The 13,942-nt window shown below is 32.0% G+C and overlaps 1 protein-coding gene across 3 annotated transcripts in view; it reads left to right on the top strand.

Moving 5' to 3' along the window:
* The first annotated feature begins 280 nt into the window (after positions 1–280).
* Positions 281–13,942, top strand: part of LOC134685146 (MAM and LDL-receptor class A domain-containing protein 2-like) — a 90,557-nt gene continuing 76,895 nt past the window's right edge. For 2 of the 3 annotated variants that reach the window (XM_063544621.1, XM_063544620.1), the window contains exons 1-2: positions 281–417; positions 7,162–7,332. In XM_063544621.1, the coding sequence (XP_063400691.1) occupies positions 360–417; positions 7,162–7,332 (229 nt within the window). In that variant the 5' untranslated portion in view covers positions 281–359. The remainder of the gene's footprint in view (positions 418–7,161; positions 7,333–13,942) is intronic. The other variant, XM_063544619.1, reaches the window with a different exon arrangement.

Here is a 13,942-nt window from a genome sequence, read left to right as displayed (position 1 = left end):
TTGCATGTCTGACACTCTTTATTAAACACGTCACTCGACTTTGATACAATTGTATTGTTAATGAACGGAAAGTATGCATGTTTATGATATATAAACGTTATTTCTAAAAGATTCATTCATTTTGAATAAAAGATATTTTTTTTACTATTTAAGCATGTTGTGGTGTGGAAAGAGGAAACTACTGCTTATAACGGATTGTATACAGATAGTATATACATATATCATATAACCAATGAGTACTATAATTCAATATATACTAACATCCTGCCTTCAAGTACTTGTGACTTTTGACTGTGGCGGTTTAAGAGGACTTTTGTGGTCATTATTTGAATGGAAACTTGCAAAATTTATTTAAGAATATGAGGAATATAGTTTTGCAATTTATGTTATCATTTTTAATGTTGGAAACGTTGCAAGGTAAGACATCTCTGAGTGCATCTTTGTATATTCGGTAATCGTTTGGTATACCTGTATAATAAATAGATGTGGTATGATTTCCATTGAGACCACTCATCACAAGAGACCAAATGACACAGAAATGAGCAACTATATGTCACCGTACGAGCTCCAACAATGAGAACAGCCCATACCGCATTGTCAGCTTTAAAAGACCTGGAAATATCAAATGAAACACAATTCAAACGAGAAAACGAACGGCATTGATGTATTAAAAAATGAACGAAAAACAAATATGTAACACAGCAACAAATGACAACCACTAAATTACAGGCTTCTGACATGGGATCGGCACATACATACAGGATACATGCAGGATTTCAACCCTCTCCTAACCTAAGACAGTACTGATAAAGAACGGACTGTAACAATCAGTTTAAAGAGTTTAAACTCATCAGATGGAAACAAATAGAAATATATCTAACAAAACACAGAGTGGACGTGGCCAGGTTCTTGTATATCTCAACAACAAAAGACACTAAGTACTCGCAGTTACAGCTAGTTCAAAGTCAAAAGCAACCATTAAACATCTTGCATCATAGACTAAATGTATTTGTTCTATAGATATAGGAAGATGTGGTGTGAGTGCCAAGGAAAATGCATTGCAAGGAAAATTATATATGAAAAAGGGGGAAGATCATATAGCCTCGAATATATATCAAACAATTATTAACAAATGGAAATCAATGTTAATTCATTGCTTGCATAGGACATTTTTAAAGAAAATGGTAGGTTAAACCTATCAAAACACAAAGCCAACCACTATTTTTTTATATATACTATACCGGTTCAGAAGTCATGTTCATATTTTCAAAGCTGAATTGTGATTAATATATAAAAAAAAAAAAAAAAAAAGATTATTTATTGTATATTTGGAATATTTTATGTATTTCAAATTTCTAATCAAAATAAAATCATACGGTTCAAATCGTAAGTTAGAAACGCCCATGAGATAATGTAATGGAAAAATATTGGGTTGAATAAAGTGTTCATTTAGTTTTCAATAATTAATCATTTTTAAGAGTGTGCGCATGTATCAGATACTGTACATTCCGTTTAAAGTATTGAAAATAGAGCTTTTGACGTTCATTGGCACTGTTCAAACCGGTACACATTTTTGTTTGGGGGCCAGCTGGAGCTAGGCTTCGGCTGCGGGATTCTACCGCTGTACAATGAAGAGCCATTGGTGGCCTTTAATTTAACTGGCAGTTATCTACTCTTTGTTGGGTACTTTCATCGATTTCTCTTTGACACATTCCCCATTTTCATTATCAATTTTATCATAGGTATCTTTTCTGCATCAGCAGCGTTTACGTTTCTCGACGTTTACAAGACGTATATTCTGATGTGCACTTGTCTGTTTTAATATCTTGAATGCATTGTTACTGCTTATGTTGTAACATGAAAACTCCGGAAACTGAGAATAAGACTATAGATATACTGATTACTAGTTGAGCCATACCGCACCTTTCTCCTCATACTTGACATTCTGATTCCATAAGTACATGCATTTTCATGCTAAAATGAAATTACAATTAACTGTATAAATGAATAAAAGAATTTATTCCATATTGGTATTATGTCAGTAGGTTTCTCTATATGAGTTGGATTTTGAATTAAAAAAAAACTATTCACCTGAGAAACATCTTCCCTAGCCAAGGGTTACGATCCACTCCCGCTCTCTTTTCACAGTGAAGAGAGAGCGGAAGTGGATCGTAACCATTGGCTAGCGAAGATGCCTGAGAAAGTGTTATTCACCGCGCTAATAGACGTCACGCGCTTTCAAATGCAACGTTATGGTAAAATATGTCATGTGAATTGGTTTTGGTATATGTTTGTCATTTAATACATGTTCCTCTCTCATATGGAATATGGAATAAAACAATTACTGTCCTTTGTTTCGGTAAATATGGGGTTAAATTGACTTTTGAAAAACTGATATACTCTTCGGACATCGGCCTCAGTGAATATCATTTTTTTCAAAAGTCAATAAAACCGCATATTTACCTCATCAAAAGACAGTAATTGTATAAAATTGAACTAGTGCAATAAATCTTCAAAATTCATGACGTCATCAACGACAAAAACTAATTTTTACTTTCAAATATTATATTGCTATACAATGAAAGGGTTATTGCATGAATATCAGGGAGTATTGTCCCTCGTAGAACATATATTGTACTAGCAAGCTCTTTCAATATAAAATTCAATCCAGGACAATATTCCCCATTATCCTGATATAGAGTAATTTCTTGCAATTTGATTGGCTGATATTATCCTAATAAATTTCAGTACAATTTTTTATTACGTCAATAGGAATTATCTCCCTTAGTTATTACGTCAATTGGGATTATCTCCCTTCTACCATTGACCTAATATTTTTTTTTTAAATGAGTTGCTTCATAGTCCTAATGTTTTATTTTTTCAGAGTTTTAGATTAAATATCTAAAATATATTTGGTTGATGTTGTCATTATATTGAATTTAAATATAATAATATGTAATATAACAAAATCAGGATAAATTCGTTACACAGTGTTCAATTGTCCTAATACAGAATGTATCGGGTCAATAAAATTCATATCGGGTTTGGCTTCGCCTCACCCAATATGAATTTTATTGACCAGATAAATTCTCGTATTAGGACAATTACACACTGAGTAACTGATAATATTCATGCAATAGCCCTATAATATAAATATATAATAACAACAACAAAAACAAACACAAAAGACTTCAAATGGACATCAATACATGCAAACAATGAGCAATATTCGGCCGACATGTACAGGATATTCCGCTGTATTCATTTGAAAACTTGACCTGTCACCATGGTGTGTGGTTAAAAAAAAAACAGTTTTAATCATGATCAGCTAATTACTATCAGTAAAATTTTATTGAAGTGAAGATTTAAGTTTTCTATGTTGTTTCTTGTGTACTATTATTGGTCTGTTTGTCTTTTTTCATGTTTAGGCATGGCGTTGTCAGTTTATTTTGGATTAATGAATTTGACTGTTCCTCTGGTATCCTTCGTCCCTCTTTTTTTTTTTAAATATATCTGCCAAAGTTGTTATCTATCTATCTGTTTAAAAAAAAATGTTCCCCCTGAATTTTTTGAATTCACAGTATAACAGCATTTAAATGTTTTTTGATTTTGTAACAAAATTATAACCAATTTGTAAATTACCATTCATCTATGAACGCCTAAAGATATATTATAATAGCAATTTGACAGATTTTGGCAACACTTTAGTATTGATCCATGTCAATTTAGTCATATTTTTCTCTCTTTCAAAATAGAATTTAATGCGACTGGAAAGATATTTAGCTATAAAACAAGGTTTAATTCACCCATTTTTTTTTTTTACATAAATGCCCATACCAGTTGTTAGTTAAATCATATGTATTCGTCATCATTACAAATATATCATCATACAAAATACGTATCAACAGTAGGATTTGTAAACAAGCTGACAGTTGCTGTCCATTCGTTTGACGTGTTTGGACTTTTTATTGTGCCATTTGCTTAGAAACTTCGGTATTTTTGTTATTTTACTTATAACATAAATAGATATAAATATTTGTATGCTTACATAAGTCAAACAACATATAAAGATATAAAGACAACACATTTAAGTTATTGAGAATTATATTTTATATATTTTAAGCATGCGTCGGCGTGTTTGATGTCAGCACTTGAGTCACTTAAATTATCTCCAATGTTAACAAGTTAAAGAATCTACGTATTATATTACATTGTAAGCCTCTTAACTATGTATTATATTAGTAATACTTAAAATGTACAATAATTTTACAAGAGTGTTTAAATTACTAGTTAAGAAATCTATTATTCCTAACGTTATAGGGGCACCAGCTACGAGATATATAAACAATCAAAAGTATGATTTGTTTTGTTCGATCATTATTGAAAATGAAAACGTGAAATAACAATTTGCTTTTATCAGTTAAAATGGTTCAATTTTGTCAAATTAAGTTAATAAACATTGATAATGACTTATTCACTTGCAAGTGAATAACTGGACCTCATTAAATCCAAATTTATGTGAACTCCAATTTAACCCCGTAGAAAGTGATAGAATAACGCATGCATTGTCCGTGTACGGACATTTAATGAAAAAGAATGTCAACATTGAAAGTGAAACAGAGGTAAATAATTTGATTAACTGATTCAATCCACACAAAATCATTCTTATAAAGGTAAAAACGACGATAAACATAAATTTTTAATCTATAATACAAAATTTGACAGACCTTTAAAAATCCAATTGCACGAGTTGCTTTATCTGTTTATATCTGTGTTTATGTTTACATCGCTTATATGGTCATAGAAGGTAAACTCGATAGTTAATAAGATGGCGTCTTTGCTAAAGGAGGAAGTTCAGTTAGACCGTTTTTTGGCCACAAAATATAGCAGTTTTACAAAATTGTTTAAATGTAAACTTTGAGTTTTTTTTGGGAGGGTATAATGCTTCTGCTACATAAATATGGGCTGTTTTTGGCATTACAATGCACATATATCGGGTACTTTCATCCTTAAGTCATGCTAAATTACTGCAATCTTCACAATTTCATCATTTTAGTTAAATTTTAGACGGTTTCCGTCTTAAATGAAAATGGTCGCATGCGTGTTCATTCTTGATATGGAGATTTAAGTTGTGTTTAATGATAATACATAACTTATATAAAGGTCGAGGATGAACACGGATGCGGCCACTTTCATTTTTGACAAAAAAACATATGAAAAGTGACAGTTTTTGGCATATTTGATGGATTTTTCATATCAAAGCTTGAAGCGGAGCGTTTTTATTGAGTGAATCAGTTAAAATCATTCACAAAAGATAATTGAATCAATTGAAATAGACTATTAAGTGTCTAAAAAGTGTCTAAAATCTTTTGTCAGATGAACTTGAAATTTGAGGCCAAAACCTGCCCTTACCGGACCTACTCCTTTCACACGAAACGAAGCAACATCTTATTCAGACCATGTCCTGAAAATTGTTAATGTGATATTTTCTATAGTTTGGAAAAATGGTTTACATTGTTATAAATAAAATATTAGAATTTGAGTCAAATCGGTGAACATAAATTTGGCAGCCAGTGCTTAAAGGGGCACTAGCTGTCAAATTCATGGTCACCGATTTGACTTAAATTCTCATATTTGATTTATAACAATGTAAAACATTTATCCAAACTACCAAAAGTCTAAAATAAACAGTATACAGAGCATGGTGTAGATAATATGTAGGTTCGTTTCGTGTGTATGTTAGTCCAGACGCCATCTAAATAACTATTGATTTGACCTCGGATGACCATATAAGCGATGTAAACATAAATAACGATATGAATAGATTAAACCAACACGTGCAATTGGATTTTTATAGGTCTGTTTGATTTTACCTTATAGATTAAAAATGTATGTTTATCATTGTTTTAACCGTATAAGCATGATTTTTATGTAGATCGAATCAGTTATCAAATGATTTACCGTAGTTTCACTTTCATTGTTGACATTCTTTTTCTTTAAGTAACCTGTACACGTATAATGCATGCGTTGTCAATCTCTAGCTAGTGGTTAAATTGAAGTTCACATTAATACGGATTAAATGAGGTCGACTAAAATTCACTTGCAAGTGAATCAGTAATTATGAATGTTTCTTCGCTTAATTTGACAAAATTAAACCATTTTGGCTGCTAAAAGCGAATTATTATTTCACTATTTCACTTTCATTATAGATTTAACAAAAAAAAAAATTACTTAATATTATTTATATATTCCGTAGCTAGGGCCCCTTTAATTAAGTATATGTCTTTTTTTATAACTTACGTAAATTACTTTGCATCTGGAATTTCCTAACATCGAGGTCTCATGTTATTGCTATGCTGCGTTTTGCATATAACCTTTACTTTGAAATCAATGAAATAAATAGGTTGCAGATACCTAATACTCTTATTTCTTGAACGCCTACTTCATTTTACGTGCCATGGATACATAACAGTAAACGGTATTTTCAAAGCAATAACTAGCAGTATGTAACTGAGAGTACTCGTAGATTTGTACTGTGTGTCTGTTTTATTGTTAGGAATGTATAAGTACTATGCCACGTCCGGTCTGGTTTTTGTTTACTTAGTATCGATCTGAAGAGATCAGTCTATTCAATTGATTTTTTTATATAATCATATGTCGTTATAACACCAAAGTCCCAGGTTAGGGAGTGGAATTTTGAAGGGGCGCTGACGAACATGGTTAATCCCATCACCATCTATATGTGTCCGTATCAAGTCAAGAGCATGTAGTTCTGTGGTTGTCCCTGGTTCATGTATGTCATATTTTTTTTGGTTAATTGTTTTGTTATAAATAAGTCGTTTGTTTTCTCAATTGAATCATTTCTTATAAAAAAAGCATACAAAAATTGTCACCAAAAGTAGGGCCGTATTTATGAAACCTGTATATACTACCCTTGCAGAAGTATGGGAGACTATGTGCTTAATTTATATTTATACGTTGATTCTTATGAAATTTAATGCTTATTTAAATACGAATAAATTAAACTAAGCTGATATTCCATGCTTTTTCTTTGTCATTACTAGTGACAGCATAGTTGTCTTCTGGGCTATTTCAAGGTCAATGTACTTTTTATATATTTGACCAATCTCCGTTTACCAATATTCATATTTTTATTTTCAGTTTTTGGCCAAAATTGTGCAACCTTAGAAAATCCAGCACATGGTCGAGTAAGACTGCGAGCAAGAGGCAGAATTGCAAAGTTCAGATGCTTTCGTAAATACAAGTTATTTGGAACAAAAATTATCATCTGTTCAGGCGACAAATGGAGTCTCCCACCACCTATATGTATACGTAAGTATGTTAAATATGTCCCAAACAAACTCAGATCTTTCCCGAACATCCTTTAAGGGCATACGATACAGTTACATGGGAGGTAATTATTTTCGACTGATTTTTATCATTCAAACTTATTTAACTTAAAAATGAGTTCATGGACCCCTCTTTTTTTAAATGTCATTTGGTTTGATAACGTAAGAAGATGTACAAATTTTCATGAAAACATCAATAGTGCATTTTTTTTTAATATTTGATAAACATACAGCAAAAAAATATGTTTTTTTTCTACATTCATGAACATTTGATAAATATGAGTTATTTAAAAAAAACAAATGCACAAATTTGAATGATTATGTATAAAACAGAATTTTCAAAAGATTTAACAAAAAACAGCTTGTGTTTATCTTTTAAAACAAAAGAGATACGCATTTTTGTTGAAAGGAAAAATACGCCGGTCCACTAATTCCAATTTGAGCAAATATAAAAAATATCGAGCTCATTTTACTCAAAAAGTAGCACATGAGGGTATATTTTTTAATACAAATTTGATTTAATCAGGCAAAACATAGCCATAAGCAAATTGTTAGCAAAATTTAAGTATGGGATCAAAATTGTATCGTTAGCCCTTAATAGCTTTCAGGCAACAAGGAAAGTCCTATAAATCTTATTGTACAGAATGAAGTGTCTGACACCGGTTTTGCTTCGTGTGAGTGCTGTTTTTGTGTTGACACACGCTGTACTTAATCAGCATACTCGTAAGATTCCCAAATGCCAACCAGACACACTACAAGCTAATTTGAAAATTATCCTGCAAAATTGCGAATGTCATGTCCTTCGAAGAGAACACTTATGATAAACACTATTGTAACTAGTTGTATACAAAACGCTTGTTTGTGGGCAATGCCAAAGTCATAAATTGATTGTGAAAGAGACGGAATTGACAACATATCGTATATTGATTTTAGCGTAATAAGCAAATCCATAGTTCACGATACTCTATCAAACCTAAAAAAAAAAAAAAAAAAAAAAAAAGAGAGAATAAAATACTGTTCAGGGTGAAATGCACTATATATTCACATGAGAATCCATCTTACACTAACTAAGTAACGGTTTTACCAGGTTTAATTTATATCAACTTGGAAAACATTTTAATACAAAAATGGTCAAATCATTTCAGGATATTTAATAACCTAAACATACATCACGGGTGTCATTCGGTTTATCGAGAGAAATGAGCGTGAAAGAATATCTAACGGCGGTCAAGTATTGAGCGACGATCGTGAAAGCTCTGGTAACGCATCGTGAAAGACATTTAATGATAATTCTAGGTCGGAATCTTTGAAATAATCTCTTAATTTTCAAAACGCGGAACAAATCCGAACAAAAAAATATGTCTGTCAAAATGGTTTAACTTCCTCAACATAACTGTGAAATAAGAAAGACAAAATATGCAGTACTTTATGAAAAAACACAAAAGGCGCAATGCATGTCTATAAAATTAATTACAAATAACACGCTTTTTGTTACTATAATGGTCATGTTTCAGTTCATCGTGACATATTTGAAATTTAATCTTTGGTGTATCTGATAGTACAATAAAATTAAGGTATGTTCTTCTCTTGAAAGCATTAATTTGTATATGAAAACCTTGAATTTGTTGAATATCCATCAAACTTGATCGTGAGAGATCAGACAACGCATTATTTTGATCGTGAAAGAAAATGCGTGACCAGACATTACTAGTAATCAGAAATCAGTATATCTTTTACCATTTGATAAACCTGCAACTGGTCGAAGCCTGTACTTATTTTGATAAGGATGAACATGAAAGCTTTTTTTTTATTCAACACTTTGCCTCGAAAGTTAAAAAAACAACAACTAAAACATCTCTAAATAAGTTTGAATGATTCAGCTCTGAGAATCGGTCAAGTGAAATTCAGGCAGACTGACAGTTTTTAGCCAACAATATGTATATGCAACGTTTAAACCAAAATGATATCCATCAAACAAAAAATTACAGCAAAACAGCATCTTTCATGAGTAATTTGAGATTGAACGATAACCAACATTTTGTGCAACAGTACTTTCTTAAGTTGTGTATATACAACGCATATGTGGATTGATTTAACTATATACTACAGACTATAGAATACCAGATAACAAATGCTGTAATGTCTCATCCGCTTTACTTATGATAGTTAATTTTATGGAACGTCTATAATATTAAGGGTTTTACTAGAAGTGTCAAATACGGTGAATGCGCTTAATCTATTTTTGTCCATCTGATGAAATTATCCTTTTCAATTGATTTTTATAGTTCGTTCTTATGTTGTACAGTTATACCACTGTCTCAGGTTAGGAGGAGGGTTGGGATCCCGCTAACATGTCTAACCCCGCCACATTATTAATGTATGTGCCTGTCCAAAGTCAGGAGCCTGTAATTCAGTGGTTGGTGTTTGTTTATTTGTTACATATTTGGTTTTCGTTCATTTTTATGCCCCACCTACGATAGTAGAGGGGCATTTTGTTTTCTGGTCTGTGGCTCTGTTCGTTCGTCTGTGCGTCCGTTCGTCTGTGCGTCCGTTCGTTCAGGTTAAAGTTTTTAGTCAAGGTAGTTTTTGATGAAGCTGAAGTCCAATCAACTTGAAACTTAGTACACTTGTTGCTTATGATATGATCTTTCTAATCTTAAAGCCAAATTAGACTTTTGACTTCAATTTCACGGTCCACTGAACATAGAAAATGAAAGTGGAAGTTTCAGGTTAAAGTTTTTGGTCAAGGTAGTATTTGATGAAATTGAAATCCAATCAACTTGAAACTTAGTACACATGTTCCCTATAGTATAATCTTTCTAATTTTAATGCCAAATTAGAGAATTTATTCCAATTTAACGGTCCATGGAACATGCAAAAGGATAGTGCGGATAGTGCGAGTGGGGCATCCGTGTCCTTTGGACACATTCTTGTTTTTATACAAATAAGGCCGTAAGTTTTCTCGTTTAAATTCTTTTACATTGTCAATATGAGTGGCTTTCATAGCTGACTATGCGGTATCGGCTTTGCTCGTTGTTGAAGGCCGTACGGTGACCTATAGTTGTTAATGTCTGTGTTACTTTGGTCTTTTATGGATAGTTGTCTCTTTGGCAATCATACCATATCCTTTTTTTAAATTATGATTGTCAATGGTTCATAAAAAGAGTGCAAGGTCAGATGAACCATGACATACAGATCTCTACAAATATCCCGTAGACCAAATAAATGTGTTCCGATCCTTACAGTGCCTTAGAAACTGACAAATATAAAAGTTATGCTTGGCCAATTAATTCGAAACATAAGGTCAAAAGTATATGAACCCTGACCGACAGCCAAACATAGACATCTTACTATCATTCAATATATCAAATACAATTGACGTCATCATGGTCATATATGAAACATGCAACCAGACATGTACACCATACACGAAATACCATGGCGCTATAGCATACAGGTATATAGCCAAAAGGCTAGACAACATAAAACGAACATTGCCGAATTATGAATGATAATGGGTTCAATGTTAGTTGAAACCTTGCAGAAGTCGAAAATGTACACCTCACAATCATAACAACAAACAGTAATCCTAAAGCTTAACGAATCCGCGATACGGACTTGACCACAACAATGAATCTTCACCCATGAAATAAGGCAAATTCGGGGTCAGGTGAATCCTGTCTGACGGACATGTAGTTTATAGGATCCAATATACAAAATGTGGGTATCCTATAACTCGTGATAAGTGAGTACTTCACATGACAATAAAAAGCTTCATCCTACAATCATCCAATTATTTTACATTTCATTTTCTGAAAATATTAATACTTTGAAAAGCTTAAACCTATTGAGGATGTTGACCTATAATACATAGCTTTTCTCAATACCAATAACACATATTAACTATGATATAATTGAAGAATAATTTGAACGTCTTCGTAGCATCAGATCTTTCACGATTCTTTTCACGATCTTCAAAAATACGGTACGTGATCTTTCACGATCCAAAACATCCATTTTTATGTAAATAGTGTTTTATTTACCAAGTTTCAGATTAGGTTTATACAAAATAACTATAAGAACCATTTGATTAATTTAAAAAGAATGCCCTTATTCGTATTAAATTAGGTTTTCTAGTCGAATTTGTGAAAAAAATCATGTTTGTTTACATTTTGTATGTCATTGAAATGTCGAAAAGCAATCTGCCTTTTGTTGTTTTGTAATAACTATGTACTTTTAAAACTGGATATTCTCACATACTGATCATTATGTTGAACCATTTTGACAGACAGTTTTATTTTGTCGTAAATTTGTCTGTGTAATTAATGAAATTAGAATATGTATTGACCTTTCATATGTCTTCTCGATTAAATGTCTTTCACGATCCGTTACCAGAACTTTCACGATCGTCGCTCAATACTTGACCGCCGTTAGATATTCTTTCACGCTCATTTCTCTCGATAAACCGAATGACACCCGTGTACATGAAGTCAGGTGAAATTTCATTGTATGGAATTCCTTGGAAGATGGGTCCTGTTGGCCATGATTTTATTATAGTTTTCAAAGAAATAAACACACCGAAGTAAGCTATAAAACCCAAAATCAATAGTGTAAAAAAGACAACAGGAAAACCAACGGTATAATTTATATAAAAACCAGAAATGAGATACACTTATGAACCACATCAACAAACGACAACCAAAGAACAATTTGTTACTGTATACATTTTCAGATATTTAACTGTTCTAATTTAGCCAGCTGAAGGACGCCTCCGGGTGCAGGAATTTCTCGCTACATTGAAGACATGTTGGTGACATTCGGCTGTTGTTTTTTCTATGGTTAGGTTCTCTTTGACACATTCCCCATTTCCATTCTCAATTTTAATTGACAACACGTTCACTAATTTCACCGAAGGCTATAAGGATAGAAAATAATTTTGACTCACATTCAAGTCAAAACTTCAGATATTTATTGGTTCTAATTCACTATAATTACATTGCATGTATGTAACACATTCCTTATACTCATTACACAATGATCTGTAATATTCATTACAAAATGATCTGTAATATTCATTACACACTGATCTGTAATATCATTACGTACAATGACATTCATTACACAATGACATTCATTACACAATGACATTCAGTACACACTGATCTGTAATATCATTACGTGCAATGACATTCATTACACAATGGCATGCATTACACAATGACATTCATTACACACTGATCTGTAATATCATTACACCATGACATTCACTACACAATGATCTGTAATATCATTACACAATGACATGCATTGTACAATGACATGCATTGTACAATGACATGCCTTACACAATGACACGCATTACACACTGATCTGTAATATCATTACACAATGACATGCATTATACAATGACATTCATAACACAATGACATTCATTACACACTGATCTGTAATATCATTACACAATGACATGCATTGTACAATGACATGCATTGTACAATGACATGCATTGTACAATGACATGCCTTACACAATGACATGCATTACACACTGATCTGTAATATCATTACACAATGACATGCATTATACAATGACATTCATAACACAATGACATTCATTACACACTGATCTGTAATATCATTACACAATGACATGCATTATACAATGACATTCATTACACAATGACATGCATTACCCAATGACATTCATTACACAATGACATTCATTACACAATGACATGCATTACACACTGATCTGTAATATCATTACGTTCAATGACATTCATTACACAATGACATTCATAACACAATGACATTCATTACACAATGACATTCATTACACAATGACATTCATTACACAATGACATGCATTACACACTGATCTGTAATATCATTACACAATGACATTCATTATACAATGACATTCATAACACAATGACATTCATTACACAATGACATTCATTACACAATGATCTGTAATATCATTACACAATGACATTCATTACACAATGACATTCATAACACAATGACATTCATTACACACTGATCTGTAATATCATTACACAATGACATTCATTACACAATGACATTCATAACACAATGACATTCATTACACAATGACATTCATTACACAATGACATTCATTACACAATGACATGCATTACACAATGACATTCATAACACACTGATCTGTAATATCATTACACAATGACATTCATTATACAATGACATGCATTACACAATGACATTCATTACACAATGACATTCATTACACAATGACATTCATTACACACTGATCTGTAATATCATTACACAATGACATTCATTACACAATGACATTCATTACACAATGACATTCATTACACAATGACATTCATTACACAATGACATTCATTACACAATGACATGCATTATACAATGACATTCATTACACAATGACATGCATTACCCAATGACATTCATTACACAATGACATTCATTACACAATGACATTCATTACACACTGATCTGTAATATCATAACACAATGACATTCATAACACAATGATCTGTAATATCATTACACAATGACATGCATTATACAATGACATGCATTGTA

Source organism: Mytilus trossulus, chromosome 9 (assembly GCF_036588685.1).
Source record: "Mytilus trossulus isolate FHL-02 chromosome 9, PNRI_Mtr1.1.1.hap1, whole genome shotgun sequence".
NCBI lineage: Eukaryota > Metazoa > Mollusca > Bivalvia > Mytilida > Mytilidae > Mytilus > Mytilus trossulus.
Note: the sequence above shows the minus strand (reverse complement) of the source record. Positions and strands in the feature narration are given on the sequence as shown.